Source organism: Ostrinia nubilalis, chromosome 21 (assembly GCF_963855985.1).
Source record: "Ostrinia nubilalis chromosome 21, ilOstNubi1.1, whole genome shotgun sequence".
Taxonomy (NCBI): domain Eukaryota; kingdom Metazoa; phylum Arthropoda; class Insecta; order Lepidoptera; family Crambidae; genus Ostrinia; species Ostrinia nubilalis.
The window spans coordinates 6,063,813-6,087,691 of NC_087108.1; the positions used below are offsets into that span (position 1 = coordinate 6,063,813).

The 23,879-nt window shown below is 39.8% G+C and overlaps 1 protein-coding gene across 1 annotated transcript; it reads left to right on the forward strand.

The window, feature by feature from the left end:
• Positions 1 to 231: 231 nt before the first annotated feature.
• On the forward strand, positions 232 to 23,103 carry LOC135082223 (probable ATP-dependent RNA helicase kurz). The gene is made up of 19 exons (XM_063976989.1): positions 232 to 407; positions 534 to 716; positions 1,180 to 1,354; positions 1,657 to 2,121; positions 2,489 to 2,704; positions 3,334 to 3,575; positions 4,186 to 4,332; positions 4,808 to 4,957; positions 5,294 to 5,459; positions 5,895 to 6,114; positions 8,302 to 8,530; positions 9,147 to 9,266; positions 10,254 to 10,394; positions 10,970 to 11,125; positions 12,283 to 12,472; positions 15,934 to 16,158; positions 16,674 to 16,815; positions 17,366 to 17,568; positions 22,979 to 23,103. The coding sequence occupies exons 1-19, from the start codon at positions 333 to 335 to the stop codon at positions 23,053 to 23,055; spliced, it is 3,522 nt and encodes a 1,173-aa protein (XP_063833059.1). The 5' UTR covers positions 232 to 332; the 3' UTR covers positions 23,056 to 23,103.
• Positions 23,104 to 23,879: the final 776 nt, after the last annotated feature.

The window sequence follows — 23,879 nt, forward strand, 5'->3', positions numbered from 1 at the left end:
AGTTTACACAACTTTCGCCAAAACAAATATTATTTAATTTTAACTTCAACTTTTAGATATTGTGTATGTTTTACGTTTAAGTACCATTCAAAGTGGTATTATTTTGTTTTCTGGCAACAGTTGTTGTTAGTGGTTACTATTTTAACGTTTATTCAACACAGCACTCCAAGTACTGAATTGGAAAATGAAAAAAAAAAAGTAAAAAGTCATAACAAACACGCATGACACGATTGTTATATACGGGCGAACACGTTTTTCGAAAAAATACCATGATAATTACAGATTTCCTGTAGTGTTTTTATTATTTAAAGGTAACAATATTAAATGTGATCATGGGTAAACGCGGACATAATGCAAAAGCGCGACAAGTCGTCAAAACAAACATTGATAACACAGAAACCAATGAGGTAATATTTTAAGGTTTTTTAATTTTTGTCGCAAAGTAAAGCAATTTAAGACTTCAATAAAAGCTTCAATACTATCTATTTCTTATAATATGTGTTACATAATTAGTACTCACTTCAAAATTTCAGATAAAAGTAGAGTTTTCCCACAATGAGTATGGCACTGCAGATGCAAGCAATCTCCTGGTTCTGCCTTCCAAGAAAAGGGATACAAAAATTGTGTCGGAAAAAAAGGAGAAAACAAGATTTCTTTCTAAAGCCCAAAGGAAGAGGCTTGAGAAAATAGTAGAGAAGAAAAAGAAGAAAGAAAACGTAAGTATTTTTTCATGTTGAGGTATTAGATTTCATTACTTGGTAGTTCATGTGCCAAATAATAATAATAATCCCATGATATAGTCAGAGACTAGATCCAGCATGTGCACCACTTTCACTTTTGTCGATTATTTTGCGCTTAAAACGGCCTCTACGTGTTGGATCTGTATACCCACGCAAGCCTTATAAAGGACCGGGCCACTTTTGACCCGTGAGCTCCAAAGCGTACAAACATAATAATAATTTATTCAATAAAATAAGAACAAATGTTGACGTTCGATGTGTATGAGTTTGAGTCCTCCAGGGCCAAATGAGAAAATCAGAATCACATTATCAGTTATTCACATATTATAGAATGGTAGAAACATATTTAAAGTGGTTTATCTTATAGCTTAGATTAATATTGAAAAACCCTTCAAAGTTATAAGGAAATATTTCATAAATTTTTTACTGTGTGTTACAGAGGGCAGCTCTCCTTGAATCTCTGTCGCAAGTACAAGCGTCGCCCAATGAAGTGAGTCAAATGACAACCATCTCTGCGATGCAGACACTCGGTCTGAGGAAGCTCAACGAATACAATTTGGAGGCTCCAGTTGTACAAAATGAAACCACTGAAAAGAAGTTTAGCAGTATTGCAGGTATTGTCATATTGAATACATGGTCACTATTCTCTGTTAAATTACTAAATGAATAGTCTCACCACCTAATTTGTAAGAATTTGCTATGTTTTGTAATTTTAGAAGTTCTCTTCTGAATGTTTATTAACTGTGTGGGCAAATACAAAATTAATCTTTCTCTAATAAATACAATTATTTAAAATTTCGACATAGACTTCTTTTAATTAGATTGATTGCTGGTTAATTGATTGTTTGATTTAACAATGGTAAAATATCAAATTATACTGTTTATAATTATTTATATATATTTCTTTAAATTTTAGGGGCAAAAAAGAGGTTAAGACTTTTAAAACTTGAAAGATCAGAGAAAATAAAGAAGGCAAAACATGACCCAAATGTGGTAGGATTAGAGGAATCTTCAGACGAAGAAGACAGTTCAGAATCTGAATCAGAAGGCGAACCAGAGGTTGTTGAAACTCCAGTAGAAACATTAGACATAGAAAAAAAACCTAAAAATGAACCAGAAACTGAGACGGAGCCCACAAAAATAGAAGACGTTGATAAAAATGTACCAAAAGAAAATAAGTCAAAGAAAAAAGGTAAAAAACCAACGGAAGAATTGAAGGTAGAAAAGAAACCACTTCTGCAACATCCCACAATACACATAGAAGTGAAAAGAGACCCTAAAATCCAAGTGGCTAGGTTGAAATTGCCAATTTTGGGGGAAGAACAGAGAATCATGGAGCTGGTAAATGAAAATGAGTTTCTTATTATTGCTGGTGAAACTGGTAAGTTAAGTTCCATTAGGTCAAAATTTTTTAATTAGTCTATGAATATTCAACCTCTAAGAAAATTAGATATGAATAGCTTTTCTCTTATTTTCTTAAAACACACTTACTACTTCACAGTATTGTTTTTTAATTTCTCAGATCTTTAAATATACATTAAAAGCTTACACACCATTGCACAAGTTATAAATGTGTCATAATAAGGATATAGCTAGGATTTTCTCGACTAGTAAGAAATAAACACATAAATTGAAAGAGTTCATGAAAAGTAGTGTAGGTACAACATTTTTTAACCCCCAAACTCTCCTTGCTTAAATTCCCTGATACTTCATCAGCAATAATAGCATTCATTTACTCGCCATTCCAGGCAGCGGTAAAACAACACAGTTACCTCAATTCCTATATGAAGCTGGTTACGCTGAGCATAAGATGATAGCCGTGACGGAGCCGCGACGAGTGGCCACCGTGGCTATGGCCGCCAGAGTGGGCCATGAACTGGGTCTGAGCAGCAAAGAGGTTTCTTACCTGATGCGGTTCGAGGGTAACGCTACAAAGGACACGAAGATCAAGTTTATGACCGATGGTACGTCATAGTTTTGTTTTTATTAAACTAGTATACTATGATTGTATACGACCTTGCATGATAGCCGATTGAAGGTGTTGGACTGGTCGACTTGCGATCCGAGGAATGCGGGTTCGATCCCCACCGCCGCTCGACTAATGTGGTGAACCCTCTCGTGATACAAGCATATTTAGCTTAGTAGGAAAACCTTGCACACTGCAGATAATTTTTTAGTATGGCATTTAATTTAGTTATTTTCATATTCAATCAGCACAGCACCTCTTATTGAAGAAGAATAACCTAACAAGAAATATAATGGTGTTAAAAGAGGCAGTGACCAGAAATTAAACTCAAAGGTAACTGCACATTGTCAGATATTGTGTAAAGTACTTGTGAGAAATGTAACAGTATCAGCTGGGTTGTCCTTTCGAATGTTTCCATCCCTCTCACGCAAAGTAAGAAGTCAGCGTGAGCGACAGAGACAGAGAACCGAAACTATGTACAGGAAGATAAGGAGTGGTCCAGTCTTGTTCATTAATCACAAAAATAACTATTGCCTTTCAAAAAATATAGCTAGATGACAAAATCTAGTCCTCACCATAAAACTTTCTGTACCTCCACATTGATTACCTATAATATTTTTCCCACAGGTGTCCTGCTAAAAGAAATACAATCAGACTTTCTACTCAGCAAGTATTCAGTAGTAATAATCGACGAGGCCCATGAGCGGAGTGTGTATACAGATATACTTCTCGGTTTGCTATCGAGGATTGTTCCTCTGAGGAGAAAACGTGGGAATCCCCTGAGGCTTATTGTCATGTCTGCTACCCTCAGAGTGGAAGACTTTACGGAGAACACCAGGCTGTTTAAAGAACCACCACCAGTTATAAAGGTATGTGGTGCCAAAGTTTTATAAATTAAAATAGAGTTTAATTTTAATGGAAACAATTTTCATAAAAGTCTTCACATTGCAGCTTTTCATTCATAATACATAAGCCATCCAGAGCAAGTAAAACATATTGCTCTCTAAAACAGCGGTTCCCGAATGGTGGTCCGCGGAACCCTGGGGTTCCGTGGAAAGGCCGCAAGGGTTCCGTAAAAAATATTTCCCTCGTTTAGTGACCGACGCGTCGTTGTTCGCGCGCACCGACTTGTTTACGCACAAGGGAGGGGCAGGGCGTGCGGGCGGAGTAGTACGGGGGTTCCGCTAGGAAAAGTATAATCAATTAGGGTTCCTTGGCAAAGAAAAATTGGGAAACCCTGCTCTAAAAGATACTCCATTATCTAATAGATGCATAACCGGGGGTAGTAGAACATAGCAGAGATTGCAATAGATCGAAACCATTTTGAAGATGTCGTTTTCTTAGTTTGAGGATAGATGGCGCTACGTAAGAACGTCAAAAGATAGAGAGACTCCCATTCGAATCCCCTACTATTTTATTTATGTATCTATTTGACTTTTTTGACCAGCAAATCTATATTTAAATCCACTTATGTTACAGATAGACTCGAGGCAGTTTCCAGTGACTGTTCACTTCAACAAACACACATACAGTGATTATTTGAAAGAAGCCTACAAGAAAACAGTGAAAATACACACGAGACTCCCCGAAGGAGGTATTCTGATATTCGTTACTGGACAAAAAGAGGTGCGTAGTATATTTATTGTTAACTAGCTTTTGCCCGCGGCGTCGCCCGTGTAAATATCAGTGTTTCGCATAAAATCTTAATCGCAAGTTTATGTGCCCGCTTTTAAAAACCGGGAGAAAAACTATCATATTTTCCCTTGAATAGATCCCAAACTATCTAGATATCAAATACTAGCGGTCCGCGACTTCGTACGCGTGGATGCCGTTTTACCGCCTTAGGGTTGAATTTTGCAAAATCCCGTCTTAAAGGCGGAAGGAATATTCTGAAAGGAACCCCCATGCAAAATTTGAGTCTCTTAGCACTTGTAGTTTCTGAGATTTCGTGTTGAGTCAGTGACTACAGATTGGCAGATACCAAGTTCTATTTATTATACTACTTTGCTACTTAGCGTGTGCGTGCAAGGCGTGACATTATTCGTATGGACACCAAGAATTTGCATAAAAATTAAAAATTGCATATCTAATTTAATTTCAGGTAAATTACTTAGTCCGCAAGTTGAAAGCGTCGTTCCCGTACCGCAAAGACGTGGATTACTCCAAGATCATCACGAAGACTAAAGCCGTCAGCGACGCCGACGCCGCTTTGGACTCCGAGCCTGATGATATCGAATCTGATGATGATGAGGTATTTATTTGTTTTATGATATTAATAAAATCACGCACGATAGCTAATTACATACATTTAATCACAATAGACTACAAAATGGATGTAATTTTTATTAAAATATTTAGGGACAACGGACTCTGGTTTGGATAACTAATTATATTTAATTTTACTCACACGCAGTTGGAAAAATTAATCGAGTAAAAATCAACAGTCCTACAGAATACAGACATAGCGCCATCTATGATTTTATGTGGGAACTTGCTCGTCCCAAGGCATAGTTTGCATGTGAAACTATAGATGGTGCTTTATGTGTAAAGCGACAAATAAAAAACTTTTTTTCTTCACTGTTTTTAGGTAGAGAGAGAAATGAAACGCGCGAGGAAAGCCAGGCGGAAAGCCAAGCAGAAAAAGAAATCGTTGCCCAAGATCAACTTGGATGATTACGATATGCCGGATGATGATGGCCAAGCTGACTTGGTGGATGGAGACGACGATAGCGAGGGACACTTGAGCGATTCTGGTAAGTTTAAAATTTCTTCAACATCTTCAATTCTTCATAGCATAGAGTTCAAATTGATTTGGCAACTATTCAACCAATGATTTTCATCCACTGTAACAAATACAATTAAAAGAAAGTCAGAAAAGTCACTTGTTCAATAATAGCACTATTTTCTAAGGGAATAAGATCCAGTGTTTGTCCGAACTTTTGCTGACATCTGTAAAGTATTTTGCCCGCGTCTTAGCTCGCCAGAATATGAATGAATCGATATGAATCGATCTTAGCAACTTGATTCAATATCTAGATTGGTTTAAATGTTGCAGTTCAGCGAATCATGCTTGAATCTTAAGTTTTGAACTACGTTCCGTAATAGGGGCTTATGTTAGCGAACTCGCATTGTAAAAGATGACACGTTTTAGAAGAAAATTTTAAGATTATCCATCACATTCCTTCTAGACGCAGAAGAAGACACCCTAGCGCCCGCCATAAAGTCCTGCCGGCAGCCATTATGGGTGCTCCCTCTATACTCCATGCTGAACTCGGCCAAGCAAGCCAGGGTCTTCGCTTCAGCACCGCCTGGTGCGAGATTATGCGTGGTCAGCACTGATGTCGCTGAGACCTCGCTTACCATACCCGCTGTGAAGTATGTGGTGGATACTGGGAAGAAGAAAATGAGGTCAGTTTTTCATAACATGATACTTTAGCGATCCTGGTCATAGACTAACACGGTACAGAACATTAAGTAAATTCATATGTCGCACCCTTAATAATGAATGGGCACAACTCCAAAATTCAGTTTTTTGGGAAAAGCCAAAAAACCAATCGGCGCATCGCGGTTTTTTACATAATTGGCTCTAAAATCTTTATTTTATCAGCTACAACTTTCAAATTAAGCATACTTCATCACTGGTATCTGTTATATAATTTGACATACGACATTTTGAAAATATTGATTATGAGTATTTAAAAAAATTGTTTAAAAAAATATTTCAAAGTTAGGCCTTTATTTTACTATTTCTGTTGTTGTGATTTTGGGTATTACTTGTACTTGTGCCCATCTAATCCTTAGGCTGAATTGTTTTATATGGCATATTCCCTAATATTGCTCTCTAATATTTAAAAATAAGTGTATTATTCGATTTTTATATTGATTTACGCCCAATAACATTGGGGACAGTTATTGTGCGGTATAGTAGCTTATAGCCAATTCAGTATAAGAGTAGGGTGCTGAATACTAGAAAATTATTAGATATGTCGAATTAGATTAAAATAAAGACTATTAGCTATTTCTCTGAGAAAACCGACATGAAAATACTAATTTTATGCATTCAAAATATTTTTATTTAGATAGATAGGGACTCTTACCCTATAAAAAATATGCTTTTCATCAAATAAAGAAAAAACATACAAAAACTTTTTCTGTAAGGTTTTCTGTTATAATTGTGAAAATTAAGCCAACCCTTACGTTAATAGCCTTAACACGTAGGTATGTCTCTTATTTTATTAATCATTAGTTTATTTGTCGGGAAGTATTTCATAACCACCGCTTTATTTGTAAAATAATGTTAATGTAAAATAAGCTAAAATAATGTTTTGTATAATATTTGAAAGTGTTGTGAATGCTTATACTAAAACGTTTGTTTTTATTTGTATAGAGAACAATAGCGTCTAGACAAACCTAAAGAGGATTTAGGACGCTATTTGGATCAAATATGTAATTGCTCAATAATGAATAATAAAAAAAATAAAAAAAATTAAAAAAAAAAATTTCTTAGAATCGCGATAAAACATTCTATAGGCTCCTAATCAACCAATATGTATGAAAATTAATACCAAGAAGCAAATTACTTCTATAGGAGAGTTGTAAATTTAACTATAAACACCCATCCATGGTCCGCCTAACTAAAGTTAAAGTTATATTTTATAATTTTCTATGATTAACGGGACTTTATCAATGTAATAAAAATGAAAATGTAACATATTATTAGAAATATATGGAATTAATTAGACTTAGCTCACTAACACTTACTTAAAAGTTTGTCACACAAAGGCACAACTCCAAATTGGACCACAGTCGCGGGGGCCGGATTCGACAAATATCGGCATGTCTCTGATTCAGCCCTTCTAGCGGGAAGATAGACGAAAGTATGGAAGGGGCACAAAATGTAGAACTCTTTTATCTGATCATTGTTTTCGATTTCTGTGAAAGCCATCTTGTAGAACTGACGAAAATGTGCCTCTCTAGTACAAAAAGTAAAAAACCAAAAATTTTGAGTTGTGCCCCTATATTATTAAGGGTGCGATGTGATGATCACAATCTATCACTTAAGTGTAGGTACTCCACTTGTAACTTGCCTAACACTTCGAAAACCTAACTCGCCTATTTTTTCGAAAATCTTACTCGCCAAACTCTTGGAAAACCTAACTCACCTTACTTTTTGTAAACCTATATCACCAAACTCTTTGAAAACCTAACCTGTCTTAAAACCTAATCTAATTTACCTAACTTTTAGTAAACTGAACTGAAAACCTTACGCACAGTTAGGCGAGTTAAGTTTCCGAAGAACTCTTCGAAAACTATAATCTAGATATTGAAATGTAACATCACAGAATTTAGAATCCCTCCTTCCGTTGTCACACAATGTTACACTTTATTGACCTCTGACGTAATTTATGAACGCTCATTTATTTACTTGTTTCATTTAGAGTGGATTTGATCAAACAAGAGTAAATATTAATCTTAGAATAAATCGTAAGTTTTCAGTATGTCAATGTGCCAGTTATACCAGGAGTTATTAGGACCTTAGGCGATTAGAATTTATTTTATGGTAGTTTTTAACACTTCTATGTCTCTTGCTTCCAGAGTATACGACCACGTCACCGGCGCGAGCGCATGGCGCATAGTGTGGACGTCTCAAGCGAGCGCTGACCAGAGGTCCGGTCGCGCTGGCCGAGTGAGCAGCGGCCACGCTTACAGATTGTACAGCACCGCTGTCTTCCAGCACGACTGTCCGCCGCATTATCAGCCGGATGTCTGCCGTCGGCCGGTGGATGATCTGGTGCTGACTATGCACGCTATGGGCATTGATAAGGTGGGTTATGGTGTGGTGCCAGTATACTTAAGTGGCCCGAATGATGTACTTAAGTGGCCCGAGTGGTTTACTTAAGTAGCCCTAGTGGTGCAAGTCATTTGAGTGATGCAAATGGTACGAGTGGTCATAGCCAAGTTCTAAACGTGACCCTCACTCGGCATGGGGCACACTAAAAACTAGCGCAATGGCCTTGGTCACCGTGGGCCACGGCATATGCTGAGTGGGGTCCCGTTGCAGTAGGCATCCTATTTGTAAGTAGGTGGCACTGCTAAGTTTACTCTTGTTTTTGTTTTTCTTCCTTTACTAGCTGACCCGGCGAACTTCGTACCGCCTTAGCGTAGAGGTTTTCTTTATATTTTTTTCCGTAAAAACCTTGTACAGAGTATTAGAAAACTACAAAAAAAAAATCAGCCAAATCGGTCAAGCCATTTTCATGTTATGTCGTGACAACGGAAAACGGGTTTCATTTTTATATACATTAAGTGCCACTGTCATGTCTATATGTGATTGCCTGTATTTGTGTGAGGTCCATTGTAATAAATGTATCTTTCTTTCTTTCTAAACCGTAAGGCGCATTCACGTTTTCTTGTATATTCATAAATAATTTATTTTCCAGGTGGTGAACTTCCCGTTCCCAACGGCTCCAGATAGAATGCAGCTGCGTCTAGCAGAGAAACGGCTCGAGACTCTTGGGATATTAGAAAAAGCTGAATCAAAAAGAAAAGACGAAGAAGACGTAAGTTATAAGACAACTGCTTTGTATTTATTTGTTCCTTTGTGACACTAAAGACTAAACTCGTGCACGGACTCGTGGCTGATTTTGATGATATTTGAGCCAAAAGAATTGTCTTAATTTTGAGAATGGCATAATGGACAATTTGACACCATTCTCCAATAATTCGAAATCACAACTTTTCTAAAAAGACTTCATTCTGGTCTTAAAAACTTAATTAAAAACTTATTTAACTTTTGGTCGCATTGTAATTGAAAAAAATAGTTTATTTGAGTTTACAAAATAGTGACGTCACTTGCTTGTAGTGCCATATAAAATCTATGGGAGCATTTCGTTTTGTCAGTTTAAAAAAGTACGTCAATTGATTGGTGGTGTCAACATGTCTATTATTATGACAGTTAACAAATCAAATATGGCGACAGTGAGTCGTAAAAATCTTCCCTTTACTATAGTCTGGTCCGTGAGCACGTAGAATTTTGTCCAATGACCCCTAGCTACCCATCCTTATCGCTCGCGCGTAATTATGTTGCTATCGCGCTTGCACACTCACTGCACGTGCCAGTCGCACAGTCGCGTCAGCAATATAATTACGCGCGAGCGATAAGGATGGGTAGCTAGGGGTCATTGGACAAAATTCTACGTGCTCACGGACCGGGCTTTAGTTGTTATCAAGAAATCTATTCCTGTCTGGCCAGAGTTTCAGCCAAATAACGCCCACTGTTGGACAAAGGGCTGCTCCAAGGAGTTCCATAACGACCGGTTCTGCGCTGCCCGCACTTACTTCCCGCGACCTTCACCAGATCGTCAGTCCATCTAGTGGGGGGCCTGTCCACACTACGTCTTCCGTCCCGTGGTCGGCAATCAAGAACTTTTCTGGGATTGTAGGCCAAATTTCTATCGACCTTTGGTAAATAACAGAACGTCTTTCTTCAGTAGAGAAGACCAAATGATCTGATGATACCTAAAATAACTCTTTCTTTTGTTGTACAGGTATTGAAAGTGACTCCACTTGGCAAGGCAGTGTCGGCTTTCCCTTTGCTTCCTCGGTACGGCAAGATGTTGGCACTCAGCCATCAGCAGAACCTCCTCCCGTATACCATTGCGTTGGTCTCTGCGTTGACTGTTCCTGAGGTAAGAAGAATGGGTTAAGAGCTCACTCATTCACTACATGGTTCATTCATTCTTTCATTGAACTAACAAAGTAGCTTGATCCCAGTAGCAAGAGATGTCAGTCGTGTCGTGATCCATTGAATTGGATGACAAAATAAAAGATTTTTATAATATTGACCATATTATGAAAATCTTTTGTCATGTAAAAGCGATGGTAAGGTAGATATGGGGTAAATTCACCGGGTGTGAAACCTATGAGCCAAAAAATGCCACCCCCTAAGACCCTTGGTGAATCCAAGGCAGACCGAAGCGGAGCGGTCTTCCCCAATGATTTCCATGTTGACCGGTTGATAGCGGCCTGCTTCCAGTGTCTTCCTGCTACCTTTGTGATGTCGGTCCACCTTGTGGATGGAGGTTTTTGTTTATAAATGTAGTTAAAACTTTTTTTATCCACAACGAGGAAGCAACGTTTTTTATCCACAAGAAGAAAGAAGAGGCCACCTGGTAATAAGTGATGATCAGGCCGAATGTGAAATCCCCTTTCAAAATGAAGCTATAAACATTGCCATACCAAAAAAATTTTTACCCTTCCCCAGGTGATGTCCGGCAAAGCGGACAGCTGGCCGGCGACTGGCAACACTCTACTGCTCGGCGACCCCGGAGTATTGCTAAGGGCGGTCGGCGCTGCGGAATACGCTTACATGAATGGAGAGGAAGAGCTGTTCTGTGCCAAATATGGGCTGAGAGAAAAGGTAAGTGCGGCCGGCGACTGGCAACACTCTTCTGCTTGGCGACCCCGAAGTATTGCTTAGAGCGGTCGGCGCTGCGGAATACGCTTACATGAATGGCGAGGAAGAGCTGTTCTGTGCCAAATATGGGCTGAGAGAAAAGGTAAGTTCGGCCGGCGACTGGCAACACTCTCCTGCTTGGCGACTCCGAAGTATTGCTTAGAGCGGTCGGCGCTGCGGAATACGCTTACATGAATGGCGAGGAAGAGCTGTTCTGTGCCAAATATGGGCTGAGAGAAAAGGTAAGTGCGGCCGGCGACTGGCAACACTCTCCTGCTCGGCGAGGAAGAGCTTTTCTGTGCCAAATATGGGCTAAGAGAAAAGGTAAGTGCGGCCGGCGACTGGCAACACTACTGCTCGGCGACCCCGAAGTATTGCTGAGAGCGGTCGGCGCGGCAGAATATGCCTTTGTTAATGGCGAGGAAGAGCTGTTCTGCGCCAAGTATGGGCTTAGAGAAAAGGTAAATATGAGTTTTATTGCATTGGTTATGATAATTATTATGAAAAAATATGGAAGACACCACGACACCAGAAATTCAGTCAGTGCCTGTGGTATGGAAGCGGCATGGGAGGGTGTTTTTGTGACGGTCAAACGTCAGCGAGACTAGATTTGTCTGTCATGTTGACATATGTCAATGTAACTCCTCCTGTGCCGTTCCCATACCTCAGGCACTGACTGAGTTTAGCGATTTACCTATTATTCCAAATGTGTTTACATAATATTTAGTCAACTGAGTTATCAAAAAGTGTCATCATAACCTTTTTTGCCTCTTATGAGTTTTGTTAACTCGTAAATAGAATGTCGATTGACTAGCTATATCTACTAGACTAAAGCCCGGTCTCTAAGCACGTAGAGTTTTGTCCAATGACCCCAAGCTACCCATCCTTATCGCTCGCGCGTAATTATGTTGCTGTTGCGCTCGCACACTCACTGCGGGCGCTGGTCGCACAGTCGCGACAGCAATGTAATTACGCGCGAGCGATAAGGATGGGTAGCTTGGGGTCAATGGACAAAATTCTACGTGCTCACGGACCAGGCTTTAGAAGTAGTGACGATGACAAAAATATAAGAAGTAAAGTAACGTACAGTTTTCTCATGACACATTCATCATCGCCCACAGGCCATCAAAGAAATCCGCAAGCTCCGCAAGCAGTTGACCTCCGAGATCAACCTCAGTATAGCGGGTGCGGCGGCGGCCCCGGCGCTGCAGCCGCCGGCCGACGCACAGGCGCGCCTGCTGTGCCAGCTGCTGCTCAGCGGGCTGGGAGACCAGGTGGCTCGGAAGATAGGCCTCGAGGAGGTCAAGGAAGGTAATCATGGGCACCTTTTCAGCCTCTAGTAGTCTACTGCTGCACCTCATCATCAAGAGACCAGGACGCTATGGAAGGTTGACCTTGATGGGGGCAAAGAAGGTAATGATGAGCTTGAGCACCTTTTCAGCCTCTAGTAGTCTACTGCTGGATGTCGTCATCAAGAGACCAGGTCATGAGGAAGATCAGCCTTGATGAGGTCTAAGACGGTAGCAATAAATCAGTATCATCAGGTCTTTAGAGCTCCTTGTGGTGCAGGGCAGAGTAAAAGTCACCAGGTTGCGCTATGGAAAGACCAGATCAAGACTGCTATAGGCTCCCTCTCCCTGCTCCCTGCACGTCAACTTTATCAAGATTGTAAGCACTAAAGAAGAAGATCATTAGGTCATTTTGATTCCACTATAGGAGGCAGACCCTTTAGTTTGCCACAGGCAATGGAGGATTTTGTCTACACTCCCCTCGCTTCCCATAATTGAGAAAACTTGAGCTCCATACTCATCCCAGGATATAAGTCATAGCTCCGCAAGCAGTTAACCTCCGAGATCAACCTCAGCGTGGCGGGAGCGGCGGCGGCCCCGGCGCTGCAGCCGCCGGCCGACGCACAGGCGCGCCTGCTGCGCCAGCTGCTGCTCAGCGGGCTGGCCGACCAGCTGGCCCGGAAGATTGGCCTCGAGGAGGTCAAGGAAGGTAATCATGAGCCCTTTCCAGCCTATAGCAGTCTACTGCGGGACGTCATCATCAAGAGACAGGAAGAAAGGGCTCGAGGAGGTCAAGGAAGGTAACCATGGGCATCTTTACAGCCTTTAGCAGACTGCGGGACTCCGTCATCAAGAGACCAGGTCGCCAGGAAGATAGGGCTCCAGGAGGTCAAGGAAGGTAAGAATCAGCAACATGGTCATGAGTCAGGAGAGCTGGATGTCATCATCAAGAGACCAAGTCACCAGGAAGACCATGGTCGAGGTGGTTAAAGAAGGTAATGATGAGCACCTTTGCTGTCTATAGCAGTCCACTGCTTCACGTCATCATCAAGAGACCAGGTCCCTAAGAAGGAAGGTCGCAAGGAAGTCAACAAAGGTAATAATTATCAGAATCACCAGGTCTTTAGAGCTTCATAGAGCACCTTGTGACGCAGGGCAGAGTAGAAGGCACCAGGTCGCGCTATGGAAAAGACCAGATCAAGACTGCTATGGGCGACCCCTTACCACACGACCCCTTACCACACGACCCCTCTGTCAAGAGTGTAGTGACTGTAAAGATTCTTCTTTACATCATCTTCTTCTTCTCATCAGGTCATTTTGATTCCACTATAGGAGGAAGACCCTTTAGTTTGCCACAGGCAATGGAGGATTTGGTCTACACTCCCCTCGCTCCCTATAATTGAGAATACTTGAGCTCCATACTCATCCCACGATATAGGTCATAGCTCCGCAAGCAGTTAACCTCCGAGATCACCCTCAGCGTGGCGGCCGCGGCGGCGGCCCCGGCGCTGCAGCCGCCGGCCGACGCACAGGCGCGCCTGCTGCGCCAGCTGCTGCTCAGCGGGCTGGGAGACCAGGTGGCTCGGAAGATAAGCCTCCAGGAGGTCAAGGAAGGTGACTATCATCAACATTGCAGCCTTTAGCAGTTTGCGGGACTCCGTCATCAAGAGACCAGGTCGCCAAAAAGATAGGGTTCGAGGAGATCAAGGAAGGAAATGGTGAGTTATTGCAGCCTGTAGTAGTCTACTCCTGGATATCATCTTCAAGAGACAGAAGGTAACAATTAGCATCTTTTCAGTCTTTAGCAGTCACGATCAAGAGACCAGGTCATGAGGAAGACCGACCTTGATGAGGACAAAGAAGATTAGGATAATCAGCATCAACAGGTCTTTATAGCTCCATAGAGCAGCTTTTGGTGCAGGGCAGTGTAGAAGTCACCAGGACGCACTATGGAAAGACCAGATCAAGACTGCTATGGGCGACCCTTTACCACACGACCCCTCTGTCAAGAGTGTAGTGACTGTAAAGATTCTTCTTTACATCATCTTCTTCTCATCAGGTCATTTTGATTCCACTGTAGGAGGAAGACCCTTTAGTTTGCCAGAGGCAATGGAGGATTTGGTCTACACTCCCCTCGCTCCCTATAATTGAGAAAACTTGAACTCCATAGCCCCAAGAGATAGGCCATAGCTCCGTAAGCAGTTAACCTCCGAGATCAACCTCAGCGTGGCGGGCGCGGCGGCGGCCCCGGCGCTGCAGCCGCCGGCCGACGCACAGGCGCGCCTGCTGCGCCAGCTGCTGCTCAGCGGGCTGGGAGACCAGGTGGCTCGGAAGATAGGCCTCCAGGAGGTCAAGGAAGGTGACTATCATCAACATTGCAGCTTACAGCAGTCAGGACAGGAGTCAGGAGAGCTGGATGTCATCATCAAGAGACCAGGTTGCAAGAAAGGTAGCCCTTGACGAGGACAAAGAAGGTAAGGATAATCATCATCAGGTCTATAGAACGCCACAAAGCACAGGGTAGAGTAGAGGACATCAGGCAAATAAGGTAGCAATAATCATCATCATCAGATCTTTCTTGACCAGCTCAAGACTGAGCAGTAAATCAGCATCATCAGATCTTTAGAGCTCCATAGAGCTGCTTGTGGTGCAGGAGAGAGTAGAAGTCACCAAGTCGCTCTATGGATAGACCAAGTCAAGTAGATCAAGTCAGCTGCAGGTGGCTCCCTACATGAACGGACTGTCAAGAGTATTATGACAGTAAAGAAGAATATCATTAAGTCATTTTGATTCCACTATAGGAAGAAGACCCTATTTGATCTACATTCTCCTCGCTCCCTATAATTGGGAAAATTTGAGCTCCTAACTCATCCCACGATATAGGCCATAGCTCCGCAAGCAGCTGACCTCCGAGATCACCCTCAGCGTCGCGGGCGCGGCGGCAGCCAAGGCGTAGGTCAGGTCAGGCGGCAGCGGTCAAGGAAGGTAATCATGAGGTATTGCAGCTTATAGCAGTCTTCTCCTGGACATCATCATCAAGAGACGGGAAAATAGGCGAGGCCTATCCGTAGGAGGTTAAAGAGGGTAGTAAAAAAATCATTCCAAAAGATTTCATTATATCAAATTAAAGACAGATAAGCCGGCCACGTGCGAATCGGATTCAATTGATTTCAGCTTGTACAGGTATACTAACACCAGATACAGGTTTACTAGCACCTGCCACATGTATACTAGCACCTGATACAGGTATTCTATCGCCTGATACAGGTATACTACCACCTGACTGATACAGGTATACTACCATCTGATACAGGTTATACTACCTTCTGATACAGGTATATTCAGTTTTTCCCCAGTTGGTCCTTTGGCCATTTTCAGAACCCAAGGCAGATTTTTTCGGATTTCGATATTGGGCCCATAGTGACGGTTGTTGTTGTTTAATCTATTACACTTTGTAACATTAGTTTTCCTCCTTGTCCACAGGCGAAGATAAACGCAAATTCAAATACGCGTACCACTGCGGCGACTTAGAAGAACCAGTGCACCTTCACTCTGAGTCTATTCTTCGGAAGACAATCCCCGAATGGGTGGTGTACCAGGAGTTGTATGAAACTGGCTCGGAGGACCGACGCAAGATGGTGATGCGAAACGTGACCGCTATTGAGCCGGAGTGGTTGCCGGTTTATGTGCCGCAGCTTTGTAATTTAGGTGAGTTAAAAATAAACAGAAATTTCAGAACATTGGCTGTCAGGTAGAAGTTTTGCGCGACGGACTTCTTGGCGGAAAAGTGGAAGTCATGATCATACTGACTATTAAGTGGATTTATTCGTTGTGTTCGTGAACGTACATGAGTGTAGGCAAATGAAACAAATTACAGCAACGTCGCTTTAGATTATCTCAAGAACTAAGCTTGGGTCTTCTTATGTTTTCTAAAATATGTGTTTAGCCGACAATTAATGTGTAATAATGGTGGATTATTAACCATTAAATGTTCGTGAGCATGGGTGTAGGCAAATGAAACAAAACAGTGCAACATCACTTTTCAAGTTCTCTCAAGAAGTCTGCGTAATGTTTCAGTAAAGTGCCACATCTTTACATTCATCAAATAATCATCTTTTGAATCTTGTCATGTATTTGAATATCATTGCTTACTTTACACTGGTTTTAAAGTGGAAGCAAACAGCACCGTCTATTATAATAAAAGAAGAACTAAACCTTGACAGGTGAACCGCTGTCAGACCCGGAGCCCCGATTCGACGAGCTGTCAGGGCGGGTGAAGTGTCATTTCCAAGGGACCTTCGGCCGCGCGGGGTGGGAGCTGCCTGTTACTGAGATCGACTACCCGGACAAAATAGAGCGGTATAGGTGAGAATCTGATAGTAAACACTTTACCCGTATTTATCAAACATCATAGGCTGCTAAAGTGGATGGCCCGTAGAATTGCCAAACATAAGTGGTAGTGGGCGGGGCATATAGCTCGTTGAAGAGAACATTTCTCAATGGCCCTCAGGCCTCAAATGTTCTCGAGAGGGTACTATGGGCCTTAAGGCCTCCTCCTACTCGGTACACTGACGTTCTGGTGAAGCCTCGATGCGACCAGTAGAGTAATACCACCACCTTGTGCCTTTTGCATAGCAGTGGACGTATTTTCGTTGAAACAAACAAAATTTTGTTTAATACTGCGCCATCTATTGGTAAATATTATAAATTGTCTCCTGAACATTGTTTAATGTAGTTGATCGTACACGAAAGCGTACGCCTAAATAGTAATAAAATATACGCTACTCACTTTGAAAATATTCAAACGTTTACGCCACAGTACCCCTAAATAAAATGCAGTGAGATGCACACAGAATGAAATCCAAATTTGCATATTGCATTTATTTTACTAACTCATCATCTTTTCTATCAACAGATGGTTCGCCAGATTCCTGTTAGAAGGGGCGGTATTTCCCAAGCTTCAGAAGTACGCGTCGTCCCTCCTATCGCCACCGTCTACCATGATCAAGAGCTGGGCGAAGTTACAACCACGAACGGAGATCTTGTTGAAGGCACTGATCATGAAGAGAGCGGGCACTAGAGACGCGTTGAAGAAAGTTTGGGAAGAGGAGTCTAATTGTGAGTATATTTGAGACATTGCAAAGATGTTACATTCTTAACTTGGATGAACCCAATGTCAAGAGACGAATATTTTGAAAACTGAGTTAGTTTTAATTAAAATTAGGTTTTAACACAGAATAATAATAAGTACTACGTACAGAAGGTTTACTTCGCGAAGGTATTTAAGTCATTGAACGCCGAGACGCTAGACACAATGGAAATTGTATTGTTCGAGGCTCACCGGTGAGCCGTGTGGCGTCCAACGTGTTAAAAAAATGTATGCTCAATGTCATTAACAATATGGTGTAATTTAGCTTGTCTCAAGAGTCGAGCACCATTTTGTTGACAAACGTCAGTGACCGGTACTGCGCCGAAGCCATAGGGCTAATTTTTTCCATCATACACAAGAATACGCGTGCGTGAGCGCTCGCTCGTAATGTGAGGCCTTGTCGAATAGTAATCCTGTGGGGTGTCATCGCGGGCCTGGTTTTAGTAGCTTGAAAATCAATAAATTAATAGTTAGTGCCACATTATACATTACATATTTTGTTAACCACAGCGACGTGGCCGCCTAATGCGCGGGGGCACTTATGAAATCTTTTTTTTTTTTATGCATAACAAGGCAGGTATTTGACCACAATTTGTGTATGATGGAAAAAATCGCGAACTAGTGACGTCATACAGTTACCTTAATAAAATCTATGGGTGTAGTATTTGACAGCTCATAAAGAGTGTCAATTGACTAGTGTTGCCAACTATCTTTTTTTGTGAGATATTCAAAAACCATTATTTGTAGTTAAATTCAAATGAATCTAAAAAGCAAGTGGTCCTTTCTAAAGCTGGACATTCACGGTTCAAATAGACTTTTCAAATAGAGATGAGACGTATTTACTAGAACAGATCCACACACTAGGTATTTTACAGTACTAGGCGGCACCTATTCCAATTTTTTAAATACTTGATCCACCTAGTATTTTATAAATTACAAGATTTCCGACCCTACCATCAAAGTAATAGAGGTTATTATTGCGTAATCCGTAGTCGTGTATTACGCGCACATAGTATTTCTCGCTAAGCTTATGTGCGAACGTAGAGATTCACTCCGTCTCTGTCTGACCAAACAAATTTGAGTGCGACGAAGCAAACGCACACAAACGTAGTCAAACCATATTCATTTAAGCAAGAAAAAATATGTAAATATTTTTATGAAATTGATATCTTTTATTAAGTTGACAGTCCAAAGCCTGTTGAAGTATGAAGGGAGGAATTATTATTCAATTTCAAATTGCATTATTCATACCACGGTTGTATCTTTAAAAAAAATTGTATTTTAAAGTCATATTACGTGGATTAGTCCGCACTAGTCGCGTCAAGTATGCTAAATTACTACGTACTAGGTGGAATAGGTATTTGGATCGAGTATTAATAAATACTAGGAATAGGTGCACCTAGTATCAAATTTACCTTTTTTTTTTTTTTTTTTACGGGGAAAAAATGCGTTGAATCGCATACCTACCCTGCGGGGACAGGGTAGGTTATGTGGGGCTCACCACGTCAGAAGGACGAGGCATACCCACTAAAAAGACCACGGTGCACAGTAGTTTGATTTTAATAAAAGGTGGACATACGATCGAAAGTCATAATTTCACCGAAACAAAAATTGTTTTGGATAGCATTTTGAATGCTGATCAACATTTGTCATTATGCATTTTTCGATAAAACGAGCCTTTCATGCTTAAAAAAAATATGACAAGAAAATTTGTATGGAGAAAAATCTTTTTTATTTTTTTTCTGGCTACTGTTGCAAACTGTAGCGGTCAAACCTTATGTAGTCGTAAGTACCTATGGTGCCTAACATTACGACATAAATACTTTTTGCGGGCACGCGCGGCGAAACGAGTAATGGACATGCAAAATTTTAAATATTTTTATTTATTCTTTATTGATTTTAATGCACTTAAAGTAATTATTAATAGATAAATATACTTAGTCTAACTTACTACAGCCCCCTATTACCTCATTTCACGCTAAAACCTTTCAAACTAGAACCTAAGTTTGTAGGTACTAGGTAGTCTAAGTTGTTTTTATTGTCATTATAATATTCACTACTGGTCTACTGGTTATCGTGTAAGATAGATTAGGTAGATATCAACCCTTTACCTAGGTATATACCTACTTCTTGGCACTTATAATACCGACATACATGATTAAAAAAAGTCTTCAAGCAAGAATCCTTGACTTCAATGGTTATGAAAGATTTTTTAACTTTCTAGAGTAGTCCTGAATAGATCCTTAAATCATTTTGACTGTCATAATCGATTACAGTAGGTAGCGGGAGAGTTTCAATTTTGATAGAACTGTAATTTCCAGTTCTTCTGTTGAATAGTCTTATACTTTCACAAAATCATTTCATTCATCATTTCTGATTCGATCTTGTAAAGAAACACCGAGCATAGCCCTCTCCATAGCACGTTGTGCAATTTTGAGATTATTTATAAGGCCTATATTGAGAGGCCACGTTTCCGAGCCCTATTGCCACACATTATTGCAGATCCATTATGTACCTATAGTTTTATATGCCAGCTAACGTACACAAAAACTGCTGATACATGGTGCAGATAATGTGATAACATTTTGGTGTACTGCAAACCTGCCTATTGGATTCTTTCGGAAAAAGTAAGTATGTGAGTGACTTTGATTGTTTTGAACACTCTGATCAAGATAAGTGAATAGGCTAAAATATCTTTTTTTGATTTGGTTTTCGAACGAAGATAATAATTGAAGACATGAATGGAAGAAGGTGATAAATGTCGGATTTCAGATTTTTCTCAGTTCGATGATTGGGTAAAGGTATGCTTTATGCTTTATGTTTGAGGCTACTAATAAAGGTGTTATGTACGTTATCTTTTTAGACGAAGGGAAAGAAACTTACACCTCCACAGTATGTTATGAGACTCTATAATCGGACATTCTCATTTATTTGATGAACCGTATAGAGCTCAGTTATACAAACATGATAGTAAAACTCCCGTTTGAAAATTCCAAGTAGTTTTCGCGGTATAAAAATTCAAAGTTACCTATTTTTTTACTTCAAAATTATGCAAAAATATTCTCACTCGTTAACTAATAACATTTAATTCAGAATTGTTATAATACTTCATAGAGCTCTTAAAACTACATGTAATAAGCGTATTAAGTGCTTCGTAAACGCATTCAGTTAATTAGGAAAAATGATTTTAGTGATTTTTGTTTTTATTTTTTTTGACAATTATACCTTAATATATGCAAACATTTTTAATTGCAAGATATAGTCTGATATTTAATCTAATTGTATAAAAAAAAACAGCTTTAAATTCCGTGATATATTTGAGGAAAATCAAATTGAAAATATGCGCCATATAGAATTGTAAATTTCCCGTCACTTTGTAATAGCAATATTTCTTTTGGATGTTTAAATATCATCAGCTCGATTGTACGAAATTATTGTATTGACATTAAATTTACACAGGTTTCAAATCGATGAGAAAATTATTAAAGGTAGGCTAAATTCGACTTCCTAGATTTGTTTACATACTTTTTTAGTTAGTTACTTACATACAACTTAAGTCAATATAAGAGTGTTAAAAAAGAAAAAAGACTCGACTTGAGAACCTCCTCCTTTTTTTTAAGTCGGTTAAAAACAATGTGAATGTGACTTTTTAGAACCTTCAACACTATGCACATAAGAGGCGGGATTTGAAACTTTTTAGACATGAATTATTCCTTCCAAAATTGTCGACTCTAGACGCGTAAAAATTTTATTAAGACGTTTTATGTTTTTTCTCAAATATATCACGGAGTTTAAAGCTGATTTTATTAATACAATTAGATTAAATATCAGACTATATCTTGCAATTAAAAATGTTTGCATATATTAAGGTATAATTGAGAAAAAAAATAAAAACAAAAATCACTAAAATCATTTTTCCTAATTAACTGAATGCGTTTACGAAGCACTTAATATGCTTATTACGTGTAGTTTTAAGAGCTCTATGAAGTATTATAACAATTCTGAATTAAATGTTATTAGTTAACGAGTGAGAATATTTTTGCATAATTTTGAAGTAAAAAAATAGGTAACTTTCAATTTTTATACCGTGAAAACTACTTGGAATTTTCAAACGGGAGTTTTACTATCATGTTTGTATAACTGAGCTCTATACGTTTCATCAAATCAATGAGAATGTCCGTTTATACAGTCCCATAACACACTGTGACCTCTTTAAAGGAGCCAAAGAAAAATAATATTTTTGTGAAAGTATAAGACTATTCAACAGAAGAACTGGAAATTACAGTTCTATCAAAATTGAAACTATCCCGCTACCTACTGTAATCGATTATGACAGTCAAAATGATTTAAGGATCTATTCAGGACTACTCTAGAAAGTTAAAAAATCTTTCATAACCATTGAAGTCAAGGATTCTTGCTTGAAGACTTTTTTTAATCATGTATGTCGGTATTATAAGTGCCAAGAAGTAGGTATATACCTAGGTAAAGGGTTGATATCTACCTAATCTATCTTACACGATAACCAGTAGACCAGTAGTGAATATTATAATGACAATAAAAACAACTTAGACTACCTAGTACCTACAAACTTAGGTTCTAGTTTGAAAGGTTTTAGCGTGAAATGAGGTAATAGGGGGCTGTAGTATGTTAGACTAAGTATATTTATCTATTAATAATTACTTTAAGTGCATTAAAATCAATAATGAATAAATAAAAATATTTAAAATTTTGCATGTCCATTACTCGTTTCGCCGCGCGTGCCCGCAAAAAGTATTTATGTCGTAATGTTAGGCACCATAGGTACTTACGACTACATAAGGTTTGACCGCTACAGTTTGCAACAGTAGCCAGAAAAAAAATAAAAAAGATTTTTCTCCATACAAATTTTCTTGTCATATTTTTTTTAAGCATGAAAGGCTCGTTTTATCGAAAAATGCATAATGACAAATGTTGATCAGCATTCAAAATGCTATCCAAAACAATTTTTGTTAAGAAATTATGACTTTCGATCGTATGTCCACCTTTTATTAAAATCAAACTACTGTGCGGTGCTCCGTCACTCGCCATAAGTGGGAGGAGACTGTGGGTTTCCGGACAAAGCCTTCTCTACCACAGCTCCTCCCGGCGATTGCCCGCCTACATGGCGGGCCCTGCAAGCCCCCCAGGACGGGGGGCGACAGGAACAGCTGGAAGCACACAGCTGTTCCCGTCCGACGGTGGTGGTGACCTGTGCAATGCAGGCGGGGGCGCCCCCACGCCCCCGGCCCGCTGGCCATCACCGAGGAGAGGAAACTGGAGGCGATCATATTGTATCAAAACCTAGTATAACCCATCTCTATTTTCAAATATGAAAATCTTTATTTTCTTGTTTTGTTACAGATTTGCTGGACGAATATTTGAAATGGCTGCCTGAGTCGGCGCACAACGAAGCCACCTTATACTGGCCTCCTCTATGATTCGTAGAAATTTATGTAAATAGTGTAAATAAATTATTGTTAAAACAATATTTTTTTCTATTTATTGTTACAACTTGAATAAAGGACTTATTATAATTCAGTTTTCGTCTCTGCAATGAAGATGAGAGCCCACAGCTGTTATATTTTAATTTCTTTGTAACTGCAAACAGTGCCATATGTGCAGCTGTGGCAATAACTAAAGACTATACTATAGTATATTCGGTTTTTATGACTTTAAAATGATATTTTAGCCATTTAGTTTGCATTGTACATTTTAGAAATGAATAATGTGAATCCCCTAGTACAAAAATCCCCTAGTACAAAAAGTTAATATTTTTCAACTGGGCTTACCTAAATAAAAACAAAAATGTATGTTTTTGCTACTTTGTACTGGGTATAAGTTTAACTGTACACTATTTTTGATGTGTAATGAAGAATTATTTTGTTGCGATACCTACTGAATCACCCGAATCTGAGTCATTTTTATTTTGAGTCGTGTAACTAACTTCTTGTTTAGTCAAACAGAATAGCATAACGCCCGTATTCACAACCGATGCTTACATAAGTGAAGCAACAAATCGAACGCACAGCGTTGAATATAGGCTCTGTGATTGGTTCGTGTGTCACCCTGTGCGTCCACGCGCACTGTGAGACCTCACAGTAATGTTTGTTAATACGGGCGTAAAAGAAGTTAAATTATCTGGTTAAATCTTATCTAGAGTATGCATATCATCAATGCAGATAGCTGGAGAGAGTTAACAAATCTCGCTGTCAATTTGGTTAAACGTATCATTGTGTTCAAATGAAAAGCCCCAGATAACAAT

What these genes read in the sequence shown, in the direction of transcription:
- LOC135082223 (XM_063976989.1), top strand. Translation starts at nt 333, where the DNA reads ATGGGTAAACGCGGACATAATGCAAAAGCGCGACAAGTCGTCAAAACA. An exon ending in TCGTTACTGGACAAAAAGAG is followed by an intron (nt 4,333 to 4,807) that starts GTGCGTAGTATA and finishes ATTTAATTTCAG; the next exon opens with GTAAATTACTTAGTCCGCAA. An exon ending in AATATGGGCTGAGAGAAAAG is followed by an intron (nt 11,126 to 12,282) that starts GTAAGTGCGGCC and finishes CATCGCCCACAG; the next exon opens with GCCATCAAAGAAATCCGCAA.